This window comes from Ptychodera flava, chromosome 9 (genome assembly GCF_041260155.1).
Source record: "Ptychodera flava strain L36383 chromosome 9, AS_Pfla_20210202, whole genome shotgun sequence".
NCBI lineage: Eukaryota > Metazoa > Hemichordata > Enteropneusta > Ptychoderidae > Ptychodera > Ptychodera flava.
Window position 1 is genome coordinate 12,036,092 of NC_091936.1, and position 22,894 is coordinate 12,058,985.

Sequence of the window (22,894 nt, forward strand, 5' to 3'; positions counted from 1 at the left end):
AAGTAAGCAATAAAATATATTATATTATTTATTATGTCATGTTATGTTTTATGGTATGTTGTATTCAAAATGCATTATTTTTCTACAGTAAATGAAAAAATGTTGATTGAAAATGTCTTATTTTCGAGGCAGTCAGTGTAGTCCAGTTAAAATGATGACGTTATATATACTGACTTAAACCAGGATACAAGATCACTGGGGTCCATGAAGTGAATGGGCACCTGTTGAATTTCTTTGTACTTACTGTATATTATGAAACGAATATTCTAGACGATAATTCTCAAAATCAATGCTCTGCTTCACGTCCAAAGTGATCAAACGTGGAAACATGCTTTGACCCATCTTACAGGAAGTACATAGGTGACGAGTCACAGCCTTACATACTGAATTTAATCTACGCATAAGTTTCAATCACCTTCTCATTGCGTCCAATGACCTTCCACTTCTCCACAGGTTCAAAACTACCAAGCACTATCTTGACCGGACCACCACTCCTTTTGACCATGATCTGTCGGGGTCCATCGCATCGGGATCCGGGCTGTCTAACTTTCTTTTCCAATGCGGACATGAGCTGGAAAATAGTAGAGAATTGCACGTTACATGTCACTATTAGCGAAAAATGACTTTGTACATTTCGTGCAACGACAATTTTTTATACAGGAATGTTCTTAAATATTCCATATAAAAGATTGGATATTTCCAGAGATGATAAGATATCGTGTTCTGCTTACTTCGTCAGAGTCCTGGGCATCACTATGTAGCAGGTACAATCTCATTGTTATTTCCTTTGCCGATGATAAGAGCGGGGAGCAGTAGGTGAATGCATTACAACAAACGCTACTCGGTTTAATGCAACCATCGAAGTGCATTTCTCGTACTTTTAGGATTTGCGCCTTTCGTTCCCTTTCCGTTATGTCTGCGTAGATCATAGAGCTTGATGAGCTTATTCCACTTGTTGACGACGAGAGGTAAGGATAGGGATAGTACAGATCATCGTCTTGATCAGTTTCATTGTCAAAGTCTTTCGATGAACGAAGACATTTGTTGCTTCCTGCGGCGGGAACATACGTATTTCAAGTTATGAAAATTTAGTTAATGTACTACCAATCCATCTGGGGTATGTGTGGACAAATGTAAAATATATGACAGATAAATAATCAATTTCCATACTTGAACAAGAATATGATTTAGTTTTTGTTATTTTATGCTTTTTTGTGTGATGAATCAAGTATAGTATTTTAGCATTAGCCACAACCAAACGCTATATAGAGGAACATAATTCATTGATGAGCAAAATTAATGATTACTGATTTGTAATCTTAACATTTTGCGAAGGCTGCTACTGCCGTTAAATAAATTATTATTATTATTATTATTATTATTATTATTATTATCTTCTACAGCTAATTTCATTTTATTTCGTCGATAACAACAGTACGTACACGCAGCCACTTCAAGATAAGCTGATCAGTCAAAATAATCTGATCAAAACGACAAACAAAAGAGAAAAAAGTATTACACTACAGTATAAGTTTACTAAAATCACAGCGATAAAAAACTAAAGATGCAAATTTCGAAAAGGTCAGTGGTCATAAAAGGTTAGTATTCTTGTCATGAAAATAGGATCGGTGGGAAATGCGTACTGACACAAAAAGAGATTGGTACTACAAACCTCGTGATATGCACACTGGTGGTATGCGCCTCGAAAGTAAAAGAGTCAGTATTGCTCAAACTTTCCTCAACGAAACGTTCAATCATTTTCATACCAAATTAAGACTAAAAATCATTTCCACTTAGTATTGTCATTGTCATCGTCATTGTCATTGTCACTTCAATAACTGTAGCCCTTGTGTTGGCTGTTATTCGCCGGTCAAAAGGCACAGCACAACCAAGAAGATCCAACGAACGGCCGAAGGCAGCGAAGGGCTACAATTATTGTAGATAGGGTCACCTTGCTTAGAGAAACAGATTAGCTAACATTTACCGATATTTATAATTCAAAATGGTGGCCATCTCTGTTTTTACCCTTTTGAGATAATGAAAATTTTCGATTTTCAAAAGAGGAAGACTGATTTCTTTCGCTCCAAAAGCACCAAAATGAGCTCCCTTCCCAAAGCGGCTGACCAGAAAAGTATTTTAAAATTTGAGCTCCTGAACATCTGTCCCCGGGGCGCATTCTGCCTTAAATCCCTATTCCTTGCACGCAAAATGAGATGTATTCTAAAATTTAACGAAATTTAATGAAACAAAAGTCTTCACACCTAAAACTGCAATGAAATAAGTTGGTTAAGTAACACAAGAACAGAAACGCTGAACAGACATGTTTTGCACATAAGGTGTAAAAGCTATTATTTCGTAAAGTTTGCTCGTAAATAATTTAGAAACAAAGAATAACCCATAATGTCTATAAAGTCGTCTGTAAATATGACATCACCTTTGAATCCACTGTACCAAACAACAGTATTCCCGCGATCACTCGCACCTTTAAGTCTGTTTTCTTCACCAAGATCGTCATTGTTCCTACCAGTGTCACCGGACATTTGATCGCCCCCACCGGCATCTTCTTTCTCGTCATAACCACTGCTCTTGTCATCCTCTGTCTCCTCCGTGCATTCTTCATCTTCCGAGTTGTCTGGACTAGGTGTTGTTTCCATAGTAACGGTATACCAGGTAAAGTGCTGCATGAGCAGCAAGGTGTACGCAGGTTTTATCACACAGAGTAAATTGTCAGACACCAAAGGCATCTTCTTCCAAGATTTCGGTTGTCCTTGGTTTCCAAAAACAAGGGAAAGCAACATATATTACCTGTTTTAAATTTTGTGTGTAAAAAGTGGACAACACGATGAAAGATACCAGCACACAGAGATATACGCACACACAGGGCCGGAGAGTGACAGGAGAATTTAAGCTTGTGCACATTCTTAGTGGTTGATAAATGATTCGTGAATGTGACTTGATGAATCGAGCATTGTACCAAAGTCGTAACGTTGATTGTAAACCTTTTGATCTACGTGTATTACCTGGAGGTTATCTGAGTATATATCGCACAGTGAGTGAGCCTACCCACAATTCCCCTTGATTTGTTCACTCAGACATTTTTTGCTAAAGGCTTTTTCAATTTTATCAGTTTCTTAACAATTTTTAAGTTACAATTTAAGTTCAGGATTATTTGTTAAAACTATGTTCCAAAATTATTGATTATGTTTAAAATTCAAGAGTAAATTGAATGAGAAGTCGATGTTTAGAGGTGCTAAAAATTGTACACTTGTCAAGGTAAAGATATCAGCAACTAAGATGGTCTCATCATACCACCTGTCATACATGCAAATTTCCTTTGTTACGAACATTAAAAAAAATCAATATCCTTTCTTTTGCCAACACAGATGCAACTTATTCCCTTAGTTTCCTTGAAAATATTATGTATGGCTGTCAAAAATCTATGTCGACAAAATTACAAAATTACTATCTCCTCCGCGAAAAAGGGGTTGATCTTCTCATTATTCACAGTGAGTAATCAAAAAATTATGATTATCAGAACAATGTTGCCAGAATTTTGAAATATGGACCGAGTTGTTCAGTGTACAGAAGAAATTTGCTTCAGTTCAGTGAGTGATCTCCGTGTGTACAGATCATGGAGAATTGTGGGTAGCCTCACTTACTGTGTATCGGCCCGAGGCGGGTAAACCGTGAGATTTGGACCAATCCATATCGTCCCGTATTAATAGCTTTTGCAAATTTCATCGTGGGCAACATTGTAGATGAAGAGCAACGGCTGTGTTGTTGTTTAGTTTACAACTACCAAGTGTAATTGGGAACTTGCTTAAGGTAGAACGCGCCTCGGGGACAGATATTCGGACTCTCAAACTTTTTCAATTCTTTTCTGATCTACCACTTGTGGGGATTCATTTAAAGGTCTTGGTGTAAGAAAACTTCACCAGCTTAGTTTTTTGAACTCAAAATCAAAACTTTTATTTTTTCCTCCATAGAGTTAACACAGGGATGGCGGCCATTTTGAATTTCAAATATACGTAAATCTTGAGTAATTGGTTTCTCTAGTTCCAAAATTTGCACGGTAACCCCCGATTTTTATTCTTGATTTTGAAAGAGAAAGATTGAAATATTCTTTGAGGAAAGTTTGAGCAAAAGTTTAAGTATATCACTTTCGAGACACATACTACCTTAAAGGGAGGCTTCGTTGGAACTGTGCCTGTGCAATTTCTTGTTCATTAACCATGAATCCCATGCATGATATCCAGATGCATCACGTCAACATAGCCGCAACATTTAAATTTTACGATATTCATTGTTAACATGCATTAACTATAGGTAAGCGGACGAGTAGGAGGCGGTTTACGGAATTTAACGGTACAGTTTGCCAGTAAAACTCCGAGGCCCGCAGGGCCGAGGAGTTTTATGGAAAACTGTACCGTTAAATTCCGTAAACCGCCTCCTACGAGTTCGCTGACCGTGTTATACCACGAATTTGCCGAGTTTTAGAGCCTTGTTTGCACGCCGAAAGTTTTTATTTGTAATTTTAGTGCAGTGCAAGTTGAAACTTTGGCAGGAAAACATTGACGCGTTTTGACACCTTGTTGAACGAAAGTATAAAAAAATAACCCATGATTGAAAGAACAAATAAAGTTGACATGTGTTGCTATTGTAGTGCGATGACGTGGTTGAGCACCTGGTTTGATTTGAATTGTATGAATAAGTTTGATTGATTGGTTGGTTGAATGAAGTGAAAAGGTGTTTGCAGATCGACGTTAGAGTCACGCTTTGCTCATTTGGGTCGAAAACTTTGAGCAGCATACACGCAATTGCCGAGTCGCTCTACCTATATCGATATGGCGGATGAAGTTGTACAAATGAAAGCTGTATCCGGTGCACTTCAACTACCAAAGCCAAAGATGGAAAAGAAAAGTCCCCCTGTCATGCCAGTGCTAACGGCCACAATCGGAAGACCAAGCTACACAGCCACGTCAGAGAAAGGCGCAACAGAAACTGCAAGTACAAAAAACAAGTCATCGTTGATGACACAGTCCCCGCTTGTCCATTTTGTTATAATCTTTGGTGTCTAGGTAGCTGTGGTCTAGGTAGCTGTGGAATGACATTGATGCAACGGGTGCATCAGGCCTGTGACTTGCATAATAAAGTAATCTGAGGAACGTTCAATAAATGACTCATCTCTGCCGGTAATGACCACTCAAGGAACTTTTGATTACATCACACATAACGATGCCCTTACTGCCTCCAGTGTCATGATGGCACATACTATACACATGGTTTGGTGGAATTTTTGAAATCGTATGGGATCGGGTGTGTTGTTGTAATCAGCCATTTCGGATCATATAATGAAACAAATTATATGCACAAAAATGCAGCCATAGTATTTTATCTTCTTATCACGTTTGAACAAAATCAGTCCTTCGAGGGACAGTGACCTATGTTTATGTTTCAAAGGCATAAAAAAATCACACCAAAATTGAAATCAAATGGCTGTCTATTGACCATATGGATCATAGCACAAAATTAGTAGACATGCATATGTATGCCATAGTACTTTATCTTTGTACCAAGTCTCAACAACATTGGTTAAAGAATACTTGCATATGATTAAGCCTCAAAGACATGAAAAAATCCAAAAATGACCATCTGACAGCGATATTGGAAGAAAATGACAATCTGGCAGCCATATTGGAACATGTCACAAAGTAAATTGACATGTATATGTATGCCATAGTGCTTGATCTTTGTGCCAAGTTTGGACAAAATGGGTGTAATGACCTTTGAATTACAATTCAAAGACATGCAAAATTCCAACAAAATGGCAGTTCTGCAGCCATATTGGATCCTATCGCAAGCTTAATTGATACATGCATATGTATGCCATAGTGCTTTGCCTTTGTACCAAGTTTGAACCAAATCGGTTCAAGGATGTTTGAGTTATGGTTCAAAGACATGAAAAAATCGCAAAAAAATGGCCGCCTGTCGGCCATATTGGATCATATCACGAAATAAATTGGTGTTCATATGAAGGGCATAATGTTTTGCTTTTGTGCCAAATTTGAACAGAATCGGTTCAAGGATGTCTGAGTTATGGTTCAAAGACATAAAAAATCGCAACAAAATGGCTGCCTCACGCCCATATTGGATTGTATCGTAATATAATTCGACATGCATATGTGGGCCATAGTGTTATACCTTTGTGTCAAGTTTGAACAGAATCGGTTTAAGGATCTTTGAGTTATAGTTCAAAGACACGAAAAATTGCAAACAAAATGGCCGCCTCGTGGCCGTATTGGATTGTATCACAAAATAATTTGACATGCATATGTAAGCCATAGTGTTATACCTTTGTGGCAAGTTTGAACAGAATCGGTTTAAGGATCTTTGAGTTATAGTTCAAAGACACGAAAAATCGCAAACAAAATGGCCGCCTCGTGGCCGTATTGGATTGTATCACAAAATAATTTGACATGCATATGTAAGCCATAGTATTATACCTTTGTGGCAAGTTTGAACAGAATTTATTCAAGGATGTCTGAGTTATGGTCCAAAAACATGAAAAATCGCAACAAAATGGCCGCCACGTGCCCTTATTGAAACATATCGCGAAATAATTTGACATGGCTATGAAAGCCATAGTGTTATGCCTTTGTGCCAAGTTTGAGCAGAATGTGCTCAAGGATGTCTGAGTTATGGTCCAAAGACATGAAAAATCGCAACAAAATGGCCGCCACGCGCCCATATTGAAACATATCGCGAAATAATTTGACATGGATATGAAAGCCATAGTGTTATGCCTTTGTGCCAAGTTTGAGCAGAATGTGCTCAAGGATGTCTGAGTTATGGTCTAAAGACATGAAAAATCGCAACAAAATGGCCGCCACGCGCCCATATTGAAACATATCGTGAAATAATTTGACATGGATATGAAAGCCATTATGTTATGCCTTTGTGCCAAGTTTGAGCAGAATGTGCTCAAGGATGTCTGAGTTATGGTCCAAAGACATGAAAAATCGCAATAAAATGGCCGCCTCGCGCCCATATTGGATCGTATCACAAAATAAATCGACGTGCATCTGTAGGACCTGGTCATAGTGCTATGCCTTTGTGCCAAGTTTGAACAAAATTAGTTTAGCAGTGTCTGAGAAACTGTTGATGACGGACGGACGGACGGACGGACGGACGGACACACGGACGGGACCCAATCTATAAGTCCCCGCCGGACTTCGTCCGCGGGGACTAAAAAATACGTGTAGATCCACAATGACTGTGGTACTGCCTGTGTTTTTGCCTGTAGCTAGATTTAACTTTACCAAAGGCGACTGAAACCTCTACATTCAGTGTTGATAACTGACTTTTACAGTACATTTACCAATGATTTTGACGATGAGATACAGCTGGATATTGATACACTACCTAATTAGGTTTGTCAGTTTGCTCGCGAATTTACCCTTTTAGTGTCAACTTTTACAACTTTGCGCCAACATCAGACAGACTAAAACAGCAGGTGACGCAGCAAGATGTCTGTAAACTAATTTACTATGTAGTATGTTTATATCTTTACAGCAGCTATCAGTTTCAATGGTGACACACACAGAGACTGGTTGCCAAGTTTTACAAGCAGTTCTAAGTAAGTTTGTTCATTTTACACATCACTCTATTATTTTTGAAGTCATGAACTTTATTGATATTCAACTACAAAGAACACTGTCCTCTGAGTCTAAATTTGCAGTAACATCGTTCTTTTACCACCTCTCCGTAAATTAGCAATCAGCAAACTGACAACCTAATTAGGTAGTGTATCAGCTGTATCTCATCGTCAAAATCATTGGTAAATGTACTGTAAGTCTTAAATTTCAGCTTCGAATGATCGTGATAACAATAACCTTAACACTGAAGTGATATTTGCAATCAATACCGTTATTTCAAGGTGACCTGTAATTGATTTTGAGATGTACAGTCGTGCAAAATTTATTCAGTCCGGTGATTCTTTTAAAGTGTCTTTACTCTGTACTTAATGGTGAAATAAATTTCTTTTGGTACAATGTCTCGCATTTGGTTTTTTTACTCGTCGCCACGTGACTTTCTTTTGTTTAAAAAGTGCCCATTTTACAAGTTCTTTTGTTTAAAAGTGTCCGATTTACTAGTAAACCGGACAGTTTTTAACAAAAGAACTGTACTAGTAAATCGGACACTTTTAAACAAAAGAACTTGTAAATCGGACACTTTTTAAACAAAAGAAAGCCAGGTGGTATATAATAAAATATTCGGTTATGGAAATTAGAGAGCATGGTTAGAACAATGGGCACGAGGCGGAGAGTGGTATAACTTTCATTAATCGCCAACGTACTCTAGATACAGTGTTTTCATCGGTCGTAGGGGTCCCTTGCAACCTTCGAGCAGAGTTCCGACGACAGCCTCCCTTTTACTACGAAATATCAATGCTGGTTTCTATGGTGAACGTCGCCACATGGAGCGATGCGTGGGCATGGGTACATGCGCAGACTTACCTAACCCAGTCTCGCTACAGTACACTGTAACCTTGGTAACACCATGGTGACCGGTATGGCAGTGTGGTAGTCGTAAGAAGACAGGTTGCTGGAATTGTAAACCGTGGGGACCTACACAAACTATCCACGTTGCTAACTGCTCCGTTGGCGCGAGAAGTGGTACATCGTCCTTTTCACCACTTACTGCTAAAACTATTTCCTGTGATTTCTCAGGTTGAAGTGCGTATTCAGGGACAGAAAGCGTTAAACCAGTCGGCGGCAAGAACAACTGCCCACCTAAATGGTCGAAACTATTCCAAACCTTGTACTTGTGTGGAAGGTAGCTGTAAAACGGACGCGAGACAAAGTCACTGTGACTGCGTTCTTTAAACTTTCCTTCTCCAGCAAGGCCAACTGTTGTCTTGAGCTGTCTATTTTTCTTGAATATTCTGACATTCTCTGCGGGGATATAAGCAGGGCTGTTCGTACAACTGAAGCCGTTCGGGTAAGGAGTGTCGACACTGTTGTAGTTCGTGTTGTTTTGCGAGTCTTCAACATCTGATGATGAAACTAGCCCAACACGACAAGAACACTTTGACTTGTGTTCAGATCGCGAAAGTTTTACTTTTTCGGCATCGCTGACATTCTCCCGAAGTGGTAATGAGTTCTTGCTTTGATCGATATATGGGATACTATCACTTTTTGTGCACGAGGATAGGTCCTCACTCGAACGAATGAATGAAAGAGTTCTGTTTCTTTGTGAGTGTTTTCTGTCTTCGCACAAATGAATTCCGCTGTCTCTACTTTCGGGATAAGTAGATTCATCATATAGGTTACCCTTAAAATTTTCTTCTCTACCCATGAAAGTTAAGTTTTCAATACTCATATAATCACTGCTGATACTCGATGTATCTTGGAAATGATACAATGCCTGGTACGTGGGCGCTGGACCCTTGTTCTCGCTCAGTTCCGTATAATCAGTATGTATGCCATCTGGTTTGGATTTTGCGGCTTTTGAGATCTGAAATACAGAAAAGCGAAAGTATTTGTGCATGAGGAGGGATACCAAAATCAATTATATCGACAAGGTTCCTGCACACGTTAATAAGTTGGAATATTGTCACTAGGCTGAAATAGGGAGAGAGAGTATGGGATGGCCTTGTCTGTACCTATGTTGGATTTCAGATAAAGACCTAACTGGCAGAAAATCCAAAAACTAAACTTAAGACTCCATAAGGTCAAGGGTCATGCGATTTGAGGGAGAGCAGAGATTGAACGGCTCCCCGGGCGGCACAACTTTTAGCACATTCCTGGAGGGCGGTGGTGTATTCGGTTGGTGTACCTATATATAAACAATAAGACGATCTACTGACGAAATTATGGCACCGAAACAAGACAGAAAGAAAGGAATCTATGGAAATCCGGTCACGACATGCGACCTGCGACTTCAAAACTGCGACCTGCGTCCTACGAGTGCTCTTGTCAGTAATTTCGCATTCTGGACCCAGTGTGACTGACAAAACTGCTAAAAGAAATACATGAGCAAATAAAATCATAAAAGTGACGACGATATTAGCATAGCGTGAAACCTGCAGGTTTACTGACCCGGGTTCACTGACTACGGAGCGCCACTCTACATGCTCTATGGACGAGCTTGATTTACTCGGTGCGACTTCAGCCTGCTTTGTAGTCTGCAGGCCCGAGGTAGAGTGAAGTCTCCACAACCGGCCTGAGTGTCCAATTTGCCTATATAACTATAAATGTAGCCACTGTGGCAAGGGTCCGGGAATAAGACTTTCCCGACAACCGAGAGCCCCGGCCAGCCGAGAGCTAGTAATGGCCTGAGGGCGAGTGTCGAAGACGCGAGTCTCGCCTGTACGACCGGGCAGCGATTTATCACCCTTGTTCTTCACTGTATCTGCACACAACACGATTGGAACCAATTTGGGATAATTGAATGGTGAAGTAATGCCTGTTTCATCTGCAAATGTAAGCTCATCTGCTTTCCTTTATAAGTTACACACTTGTTTTCATGAGTAATTTGTAATATTGCGACAATCAGCCAAAGAGCACCTAACACTTTTGAGAAAATCCAATTATCCCAATTATCCCAAGAGTTTCAATCGTGTTACACAGGGAATCCAGAGATTCGGTTCTTGTTGTTGTTGTTGTTTGTATTGTTGTTGATGTTGATTAGTCGTGTTGTTGTTGTTGTTGTTGTCATTGACCAATAAAATTCAATGGACATAACTGTGTTGTTGTTGTTGTTGTTTCAACAGCATTGCGGCGGGAGTTGCACTGAGTCAAATAATGATAGTGTCCTTGTAATGTTTCTTATGACATCTACATTACGTTTGAAACAACATAACAATTATGTTCGTTGAATTTTATTGGTCAACAACAACACTAATAAACATAAACAACAATGCAAACAACAACAACCAGATCTCTGGATCCCCTGTCATGTGCCTTCGACACTCGCTCTCGGCCATTAACTCTCGGTCGTCGGGCAAGTGTTTTGCCCGCACCCTTGCCACAGTGGCTCCGTTTATAGTGTGATACGCAAATGGGGCACTTGAGATGGCTGCTGAGACTGTGTTGACACTCTACCTCGGGCGTAATGCAAGTAATATTCGTCTAGAAGTTATGAATATGATAAATAAATATCATATATTAAGCTTTTTTCATTATACAAACCTTACCTGTGGCTAGTGTGTGTCTATTACTTTACCCTAGCTATCTGTGTATAGTGTTTCAAAGAAAACAGTCCCTTGCCCTCCCTTATTTAATTTTTTCTGCCGACCACCGACCGGGGGGGGGGGGGTTATCCCCCTGACCAAATAACTCATAAGGTAGTAGTCGGTGATCAGCAGAACAAATTAATGACGGGGATTAGGGAGGGCAATTGACAGATATAAACTGTTTTCTTTGAAATACTATACACAGCTAGCTAGGGTAAAGTAATACGCACAAACTACTATAGACACAGGTAAGGTTTGTATAATGAAAAAAAGTTTATTACATGATATTTATTGATCATATTCATAACTTCTAAACGAATATTGCTCGCGATGCCCTGTGCTCGGGCAAGCAGACTACACAGCTAGCTTGCAGTTGCTCCGACCGACCTCCATGTTCGGCCAAGTAAATGTAAATCAAGCCCAACCATACTAAGACAAGAGTGACACCTCCGTAATAGTAAGCTTAACCCTGCAGTTTTCACACTATACTAATGGCGTCGTCTCTTTTATGATTTAATTTGCTCATTTATTTCTTTTAGCACTTTTGTCAGTCACACTGGGTCCAGAATGCAAAATTACTGACAAGAGCTTCGGCCTCAGCGAACTTTTATGTCCACTTGTTGCGGATATATCGGCCGGTCAGTATAACAGCGTAGGACTGTGTGTTTAGTACTGTTACCGGCCTCCCACCACAGCTGGCGCCTTGGACTTGCGGCGCGCGATTTCTCCACCGAAAACAGTCGATTTGGAATCCAGAACTTGCTTTGGTCTGCGTTTTCGAGCACACTGACCTCGTCTAGGTACATGATATGCTAAGCTGCGCTTGTAAACTTATGCAATGCCATATGCGAGGGAATCGTTCGTATCCGCCGCCATTGTGGATCTCCTTCCCGAAAAGCATGCTGGTATACTATGACAATCCTCGGCCATCGCCAAATTCTGATCTTTTTCTTTTTGAAAATGCGCGCGATTTCTCCACCGAAAACAGTCGATTTGGAATCCAGAACTTGCTTTGGTCTGCGTTTTCGAGCACACTGACCTCGTCTAGGTACATGATATGCTAAGCTGCGCTTGTAAACTTATGCAATGCCATATGCGAGGGAATCGTTCGTATCCGCCGCCATTGTGGATCTCCTTCCCGAAAAGCATGCTGGTATACTATGACAATCCTCGGCCATCGCCAAATTCTGATCTTTTTCTTTTTGAAAATTTTTGCTTGTGACACGACGGCCGAGGATTGTCATTCGACTGCATGTTCCTAACTCTATAGGAACCGAAAAGGATTCTGGTCTACTGTGACAACTGTCGGCCATAGTTGAAATACATTTCATTTCGTTTTCATTTTACTTTGAATTTAATTTTCATTTTACTTTGAATTTTATTTTCAACTTTACTTTAATTTTTTTCATTTAACTTTTAATTTCTTTATTTCACTTGAAATGTATTTCATATTAATTTCACTTTATTATATTTTCATTTGAATTATGATTTTATTTTTTTGTTTATCAAAAAATGTTTCGAATGAAATGTTCCTACTTTTTTAATCAAAATAAAATCATAAACAAACAATTTTTGTTTCCAATGTCTAATGTTTGATTTTTTCCTTTTCAAGAAACAAAAAAAAAAATTTTTTTTCAAATTTATTTTGACTTATTTGCGATGGTTTTTCGTTTTTGTTTCGATATTACTTATTACGCACGAATTCGTTTGTTAAAAAATCGCTTTTAAAATAATATTTTACATAAAAACAAAATACACTAATAATTTAGACGTATTTTTATTAGTGACAACTCCAGGCCACAATAGTGGTGAACGCTAAGGCCCAGCCTAGCATGCATGGCCGAGGGAGGCGCTCTAACTTTGCAACACTGCACGCCTTGGTGCCTAATAGGTCTGTCTCACAATCGAGCGGCGTTTGACCCTGCTACACTGCGGATCAGCTACTGGATGGCCCCTTTTATTAGCTCACATTTGGTTATACCAATGTGAGTTTATCGTATAGGCTGAAGTCGATGGCGTCTGTATGTATGTATGTATGTATGTATGTATGTATGTATGTATGTATGTATGTATGTATGTATGTATGTACAGTATGTCCGTCAACATCAAAAACACGCAAACCGCTGCACGTTTCAGCTTGGTATTTGGTGTGTGGATGCATCCTGGGCTATAGATGGGATTTTGTTCAAATGAAGTCTGCATTGCCAAAATTATGCAAATGAGCTTACAAAATGTGAAAATGGTCAAGAATTGATATCTCGAGAACCGCTGTTTTGATTGCTTTGAAAATTTGTGTGCAAGTACCTTAGGTGAACCTTATACAGTTTTATGAATATTGTGAAGATATCCTTAATTTTGTATTTTTGCTGACTTTTTTGGTGATTTTTCTCATTTTCAGTAAAAATTCTTCTTCTCTGAAACCGCCAGCCCAATCGCTCTCAAATTTGGGTTGGATCTTTGCGAAGGTGTTACTCTGCTAATTTGTTGAAATTATGACTAAAATTGGGAAAATTACTATTTTGGAGCAATTTTGTCATTTTTGGTCAAAAAATCTTAATCAGTATTTTCTTTTTAAAACCCCTGGACAGACAGCTTTTATATTTTGTACACAGACGTACAGAGATGACAATAGTTAGATATATGCGGATTTTGTCCTGAAATATACAAATTTGTATTTTTAAGACAATATTGTCATTTTTGGTCAAGAAAACTTGTTCTCAAAATTACTTGTTTGATAGCTTTGTAATTTGGTATAAAGTCCGGAGGGATGTTATTAGATAAATTTTCTGCTCAAAGTGTTGGGAAACCCCCAAATTTGTATATTTTAGGTAATTTTCTCTGTTCGTGACCTTAAATGACCTACACCAACCCAGGATATGTTGTGAGACAGTTTCGAAGGCTGTGAACATAATTTTGTCATATTTGGTATCAATTTGTAGGAAAATTTGATCCAGAAAACAAAGCTGAGGTGAATTTTTTTCATTGCGGACCAATTTTTGCAACTTTTCTATGTAAGACATACAAGAACTGATGAAAAATTTGGATCCAAGATAATTCCAGATGTTGTAATCACCACCCACAGTGGAAGGCATTTCACTATCTGTAACTAACTTAAGTGCTGTTTACATTAGAATGATAACACTCGTGGCATTAATTAAAAACTGCCCAAGGTTGTAAATATATTTCCTGTCATCTGTTGTTATGTAATACCAAGGGATGGAACATTTGATGGTGTTATGTAATACCAAGGGATGGAACATTTGATGGTGTTATGTAATACCAAGGGATGGAACATTTAATATTCAGGAGGGGGTAGGGTCTAGAAGATTGATGAGTCAGCATTACTTTTTTGCCAGATCCCTTGTAGATTTTTTTACCCACTCCCACCTTTTCTTTTTATCAAACCTTCTCTGTATATTTTTTGTTGTTGACATTTGCTTATGTATTTAGGATCTGCTTGTCCCATTGCTATAGAAGTTGATATGCATGTTCCTAAAGATGACCTCCAGTACCAAAGTTGGAGACCTTATTTGCTTTTGTCATTCTTGTTTTTCCTGGTTTAAATATTTCTCGAATGGACCAATTCAAACCGAATGTGAGCACACTGTCCTTGACGGTATTTTTTCTTTTGCCACGGAACCCCAGTCAGACGGTTTGGAGTTGATCACAGCCAAAATTAATAAAATCAAATGAAGTAAACAGTTGCACAAAAACATCCCTCCCCACCCCTCCCCCACCCCAGGGGACTTACTGCTGTACCCTGTGTTCTGGGTAACAATCTTAACACCCTTCTTCACTCCATTTTTGTGAAGTATGCCTTCTGTGCATGAAATGAGTGAAACGGTCTCATGTTAATGGACAATGTAATATATCGGGAAAGTAGCAAGCCCTGTAAGGACAACTTGTACACACACACAAACACACATGCACACAAACTCCCGTAGGAACAATTCCAGCCTTCCTTTATGGGATCAAATTGTTTATTTTTCTTTCACCTGCCAACAACTTTCCCCCAAAACCATAGACCCCTCGCTCCAGGGTCTATGCCAACACCCTCAATCTCCGGACTGCCTTTGTGCATTAAATGCGTCAACGTATACCTACACCAGTGGAATTTGTATACAGCTCACCCGGTCCAAACTGCAGTGGTATGCCACGGGTTCGTTCCAGGAAATTGAAATACCGCGATGCTATTTTCGGAAAATTACTGCCACCGAAAAAAAATGAATATTAATGGTTCAAAACTATGGAAATCCGGTCACGACATGCGACATGCGACCTGCGACTTCAAAACTGCGACCTGAGCTGCGTCCTGCGTGTAAACTTGTCAAACTGCGACCTGCTACTTCCGGGTGCTCTGGTATGGGGGCCCGTTCTGTTTTATAAATTTTAGTATGTTAGAATTAATTTTATGTAGACTGGAATTAATTTACTAGCACCTCGAATTAATTGTATATTTCTTTTAATTAATTTTTATATGCTTTAATTAATTTTGTGTAGTCATGCCGAATTAATTTTATGTGTTCCAATTAATTATTTCTGCTTATCTTTGCTGTAATTAATTTTATGTAGTCTAGAATTAATTTTGCTAATATTTCAAATTATTTATATGTTTTTTATGTGCCGGAATTCATTTTATGTAGTCTAGATTTAATATATTAATTCCTTCAATTAATTCTGGGTTCAAAATGTCTTCACGTGCTGCAATTAATTTAATGTGTGCTAGAATTAATTTCTACTAGTGTCTTGAATTAATTTTGTGTTCGCTCGAATTAATTATGTGTTTGCTCGAATTAATTATATGTGTTCGCTCGAATTAATTATATGTGTTTGCTCGAATTATTTTCGGCCGATCCCACAGTCCTTTGCGCACGCTTTCTTAAATCAATATGGCGGCTCCCGACTGTGGTACTATTCAGGCGCTCGAACCGTGATCTGTGAAAATGGAAACTTATAAACTGATCACAAAAACTTTTGTAGTGTCTCCTGTCCGAGGGATCGTGTATGTGATTGCCGATAGAGCGAAGCCCGACCAATTTTATGTTTACGTCAGATGCGAACGTTCACCCTGTAGTAAACTACACCAAGGAGCCTACAAGTACGCCTTAAAGCATACTTACCAGGCCACTACCTAGTGCTGTTATCATTAAAAAGTGACAACATCGGAGCACCATGGTGACAAATTATTTGTCACCTTGTGCTTTGACTACATTCCACTGCATCAAGCACAGCACAGCCAAACAAGAAAGACATTCATCGCCAAACAATAAACAGAGATTGACAGTTGTCAAGATCCCACAACACGAAAGACAACCAAATGCCTCCAGAGCCGATATAATTTATTGGCCAAACGAAAGGCTATACACAACCCAAAACACAAACGTCCAGAGGGACGAACAGAATCGGGTCTGTCTTTGAAACCCATAGCAGACGGCCTTTTTCAAGGCCAGCAAATTCTCCAAACAAGAACTACCGTAACACAAATGCATAATACAAGTTTACACAGGTTTACACAATACTGTGTCACCAAACACAGAAACAGGAAAAACAACAAAATTGCCAGAAAAAGACGGTACAAGAGGAGACACCATATTATCTCAAACACAATGAAACTCCGTACACATATGCCGAACATAGCAGGGAAAAACTAAAACGAAGGGGGAAGGGGGAAGGGGGAATACGAAGGGTTACGATATTCTCTCTGTAAGTAGATAAAATTTTGATAACACTATGCAAAATTGGAATATTGTCCTGGCTTTGATAAAAATACGCAAAAATGAAATATTATCCTCACGCTAAGGGGACTTTTGTCGGTAGAAGAAGGACGGGGGCTGGGGCTTTATGCACAATGCAATAGGCCTATATACCAGCACAAACCTGATGGGGACCTATAACTGTCACTGATATCATTTAGGGGCTATGATATGATATGCACTGTGTTAGTAGAGAACATATATAAAAATTTGCAAAAATGAAAAATTGTCCTTACGTTTAAGGTACTTATCTTATTGGACGAAAGCGGAGGGCTTTGTGCATAGTGCACTATACACAAGCACTAGCATCATACTGATCCGGCCCATTACAGTCCCTGATGCAAAAAAGGGGGACATGATATTCACAGTGTCAGTACAGACCAGTTTGATAGAAACATGCAAAGTTAAATTATTGCCCTCACGCTTAAGGAATTTATGTTATAGGACGAAGGGGAGGGCTTAGTGTATAATGTATAATATGGAGGCACCACCACAATGCTGAAGACAGGGCCTATAAGTTTCACCGATGCGACGAAGGGGACATGATATTCTCAGTGTCAGAAGAAAACATATTGATAACAAGATTAAAAAATGAAATATTGTGCTCACACTTAAGGGACTTGTCTCACAGGACGAAGGGGGAGGGCGTTGTGTATAATGTATAATATAGAGGCAGCACATCCATACTGAGGCAGGACCTATAACTTTCACTTATGCCAAGAACGGGGACATGATACTCTCAGTGTCAGAAGAGAACATATTGATAACAAGATTCAAAAATGAAATATTGTGCTCACGCTTAAGGGACTTATCTTATAGGACGAAGGGGGAGGGCTATGTGTATAATGTATAATATAGAGGAAGTACATCCATACTGAAGGCAGGACCTATAACTTTCAGTAATGCCATGAAGGGGGACATGATATTCTCATGTCAGAAGAAAACATATTGATAACAAGATTCAAAAATGAAATATTGTGCTCACGCTTAAGGGACTTATCTTACGTGACGAAGGGGGAGGGCTAAGTGCATAATGTGTAATATACTGGCTCCACTGCAATGCTGGAGACAGGACCTATAACTTTAAATTATACCACGAAGGGAGACATGAATTCTCAGTGTCAGTACGGAACTGTTTGATAGAAATATTCAAAGTTAAGATATTTTCTGTCCTCAGGCTTAATGCACTTATGTTGTCAGGCGAAAGGGGAGGGCTTAGTGCACAATGTATAATCTACAGGCACCACCACAATGCTAAGGATGGGACCTATAACTTTCATTTATGCCACGAAGGGGGACCTCATATTCACAGTTTCAATAGGGAACTGTGCAAAGTTTAATTATTGTCATCAGGCTGAAGGGACTTATCTTGTGGGACAAAGGTGGAGGTCTTCGTGTATTATGTCTAATATTTAGGCACCACCACCATGCTAATTGCAGGGACATAAACTATAAATTATGCCAAGAAGAAGAAAATGATATTGACAGTGTCAGTAAAGAAAAGGTTGATTCCAACTTGCAAAAGAAAAATTTTGTCCTCGTGCTTAATGGACTTATGGTGTAGGACGAAAGAGGTGGGGCTACATACAATGCAATATGTAAAAGTTCTAGCACCATACAGATCGTGGGGCCTATAACAATCATTGATGCGATGACGGGGAAAATGATCTTTAATGTTTAAGTAGAGAACACTTTAATAACAATATTCGAAAACGAAATATTGTCCTCTGATGTGAGGGACAATGCATGTTATAAAATCGCCAGACTAAAGAGAGCAATTACTTTCTATCAATACCCTGAAGAACATGATATTCAAAGTTATGTTGGAGATTGTGTTGATAACAATAGGCAGGAATGAAATATTGTGCTCACACTTCATATATTTATTTTATTAAACACATGGCGAGGGCTATGCGCACAATGCACCATATACAAGCAAGACTGTAGGTGGCAAATGACTTGCAGTTATAATCTGACGGATAAGATGGTATATACAGAGGTATTAGAGATCAATATGTGGAATTTACAGAATGCCGAAGTATGGTTTTTTACGAATTTGGGATATATGTTCTTGGCAAAAGGTTGTCACCTTCTCTATGTGTTCGTGCATAGGATCGTGTAAAGTGACCTAAATGAAGGGACTTATAAATTTTATGTATGCGCATACAAAGATGTACATTATTTGTACTTAATATAAATAACAGTCACAACATTGTTCACAATGTTGTGGTCTCTCGTTTGTATGAAAAATACAGATGTACACATAGTGCATACATGTAATGCACAGAAATTTATACGGACATCAGTTTAATGTATGTTTTCATGCTCTCACAGGGAGGCTGGCTACAGTACTCTAACTAATGTAATAAGATTGATTACGCTGCTCTATATGCTATAGCCCCCCCCTCCCCCAAGCAATACTTTGCAGCTTCATACCTTGGGATATTTACATTTGCTACATCAAAAATATTTACAAGTACATAAATTTGTAATACACTGTGAATTGTTGAGATTCAGCGAAACACAACTAATATGACATCTTAGCTTCTCTGCATGAACAACATATGATCTCCTCCGCATATGATAACTTCCCTGGACATATTGTTGCATGACAAACAGACAAATTTCTATTCAGCATAAGGTCTTCTTTACAACAGGTGAATCATTTCCTTATGGCCTATTTATAATTCTAGGCTCTTCTCCTACACGAAATAGCTCCGTCAGTATCGTGTACATATCGCATAATTTATTGGTTGTGGTATGGCTCTTTGGATATAGATTAAGGGACTTAAAAATATGATCATATTGACGTATTGCTAGCGTCGACACCCATCTTCTAACTGTAATACTGTCAATAATGTCATACAGTTTTCCTGTGATGACACTACATGCATTTTAAATGGTGTATATTCGACAATCATTACCATTTGCCTGTATATTATACATTAGACACAAAGCCCCCCCCCTTCGTGCTATAACATAACTCCCGTAACCCTGACGACGATAATTTATTTTTTGCATATTATTATCAAAGTGTTCTCTACTGACACTGAGAATATCATGTCCCCCTTTGTGGCATCAGTGAAAGTTGTAAGCCCAATTTTAAGTATGGTGGTGGTGCCTGTATATTATACATTATACACAAAGCCCTCCCCCTTCGCCCTATAACATCAGTCCCTTAAGGCTGACTATAATATTTTTTTGCATCTTTTTATCAAAGTGTTCTCTACTGACACTGAGAATATCATGTCCCCTTCGTGGCATCATTTAAAGTTATAAGCCATGTCTTCAGTATGGTGGAGGTGCCTGTATATTATACATTGTACACAGAACCCCTTCCCCCTTCGTCTTATAACATCATTCCCTTAAGCCTGAGGACAATATTTCTTTTTTTATATATTATTATGAAAGTGATCCCTACTGACACTAAGAATATCATGATCCCCTTCCTGACATTAGTTAAAGTTATAGGCCCCGTCTTTAGTATGTGGTGGTGGTGGCTGTATATTATGCATTATACACAAAGCCTCCTCCTCGTCCTATAACATCAGTCCCTTGAGCTGGAGGACAATATTTCATTGTTGCATCTTGCAATCAATATGTTCTCTACTGACACTGAGAATATCATGTCCCCCTTCGTGGTATGATTTCAAGTTATAGGCCCTATTTATAGTATGGTTCTGGTGCCTACGTATTATACATTATACGCAAAGCCCCCTCCCCAGTCCTATAGCATAAGTCCCTTATTCCCGATGACAATAATTTAACTTTGCGTGTTTCTATCAAACTTTTCGCTACTCACGCTGAAAATATCATGTCCAATCAATGTGTTCTTTACTGACACTGAGAATATCATGTCCCCCTTCGTGGCATTATTTAAAGTTATTGGTCCCGTCTTCAGGGTGGGGTTAGTGTCTGTACATTGTACATCATATACAAGACCTCCCACCATTTTATATATAACATAAGTGCCCTATGCCTGAGGACAATATTTCATTTTTGAATCTTGTTGTCAATGTGTTCAATATTAAATCTTAGAATATCATGCTCCCTTCGTGGCATCAGTGATAGTTATAGGGCCCCTATCTGTATGATGTAGTATTTTTACAGGTTGCATTGTATGTAAACCCCCTCGGACAAAAAGATACGTCTCTTAAGAGTGAGAATAATATTTCATTTTTCAATTTTTATCAAACTTTTTTCTACTTACACTGTGAATATCATGTCCCTCTTCATGACTTCAGTGATAGTTATTGGTTCTGCCTTAAGCATGGCGTGAGTGCCTGTATATATTGTATTGTACATAAACCCCGGGGTCACCAAATAACATAAGTTCCTTAATTGTTAGGACAATATTTCATTTTTGCATATCGCTATCAATGTATTTTCTTCTATTACTGTCAATATCATATCCCACTTCACTGCATCAGTGATAGTTATTGATCATGCATATGGTTATTTTATATTGCATTGTACATAAAGCCACCCCCATCTTGTCCACTAACATAAGTCCCTTAAGTGTGAGGATAATATTTCTTTATTTTCATATTTATCATGGTTAGACAATATTTTATTTTTGCATAGTTTTACCCAAGTTTTATCTACTTAGAATGTGAATATCATGATCCCATCGTAATCCCCCTTCCCCCTTCGTTTTAGGGTCATAAGCCCTTCGTAGCTCCCCCTTCCCCCTTCCCCCTTCGTTTTAGGGCAACCCAACATAGCATAAACATAAATAACAACACGAATCTTAGATTCATCAAAATCTATCATTACACAAGTTAACAACAGCAAAAATCAATGCACTGGGTAAGGGTTGAAATTCATCCCAACACCAAATCGTCCTCACAGAGTTCATCTCATACAAGACGCAAACATTAGGAGAAGGAAAATCTAATACATTATGCGACACAAATTGACCAAAAAAAGACAAATTCAAACACAAGTCTCGATGGACTCCACATACAACTAAGAACACAAATCGACAGATTTGAATTCTTACATAAAACATCAGGCCACCTGAAATCTACGCTTTAAAAGCCTGATCAAAGGCGAAACACTAAGATACATCAGAACTTGCAACACAAAAATGACTTTGTTTCAAAGGTCAATACACTTTATGCAAGATTAATCGAACATGGCTAAAACAACAGGAAATCTCCAGACACATCGCAAGCACAGTTCGCCGCACGAGTTACGCAACTAGAACACAAGCGAACAAACGAAGAAACAAAGAAACACTAGTCTTCACAACGAAAATTATAGCAACAATATATATAAGAACACAAGCTATAAGGGACCGTTCAGTTTTTACGGCCGGGGGGGGGGGGGCGGCAAAATCCAGGGTGGGGGGTCATCGTAATTTTGGAATCCGCAAAGGGGGGGTCATCGCTTTTTCACTGGTAGGAAAGGGGGGGTCACCACATTTTCAAAAACATAATACCAACAATAAAGTTCACTTTATGCCATGGCCATGATCGACCCTCTTTACTGGCGGGCCGCCTTCGGCGGCCCACTACAATAAATATACATTATGTATTACCCATGACCCTCTTAACGGGCAGACGCCTTTGGCGGCCCACTCCAATTAGGTTTACTTCATGCAATGGCCATGATCCGACCCTCTTTACCGGTGGGCCGCCTATGGCGGCCCACTACAATAAATTGACTTTATGTAATACCCCACAGCAATCTTACTGTAAAATTCCCAATTGAAGCCGCGGCTTGTATTAGAAACATTTTTGAGGGACCCCTGGGATCACGCACTGAATAATGGTAATGGCCGCGTGCCTTCAGCGGCCCTGTCCAGTAAAGTCTACTTTATGCAATAGCCATGATCGACCCGCTTTACCGGCGGGCCACCTTTGGTGGCCCACTAGAATAAAGTTGACTTTACGTAATGGCC

At 39.0% G+C, this 22,894-nt stretch overlaps 1 protein-coding gene across 1 annotated transcript in view; it reads right to left on the reverse strand.

Moving 5' to 3' along the window:
• The window catches only part of LOC139140015 (uncharacterized), a 45,616-nt gene that overhangs the window by 17,049 nt on the left and 5,673 nt on the right, over positions 1–22,894 (reverse strand). Inside the window, exons 3-6 of the mRNA XM_070709003.1 lie at positions 8,517–9,516; positions 2,435–2,767; positions 732–1,051; positions 416–571 (exon numbers count right to left, since the gene is read on the reverse strand). Coding sequence (XP_070565104.1) covers positions 416–571; positions 732–1,051; positions 2,435–2,767; positions 8,517–9,516 — 1,809 coding nt within the window. The remainder of the gene's footprint in view (positions 1–415; positions 572–731; positions 1,052–2,434; positions 2,768–8,516; positions 9,517–22,894) is intronic.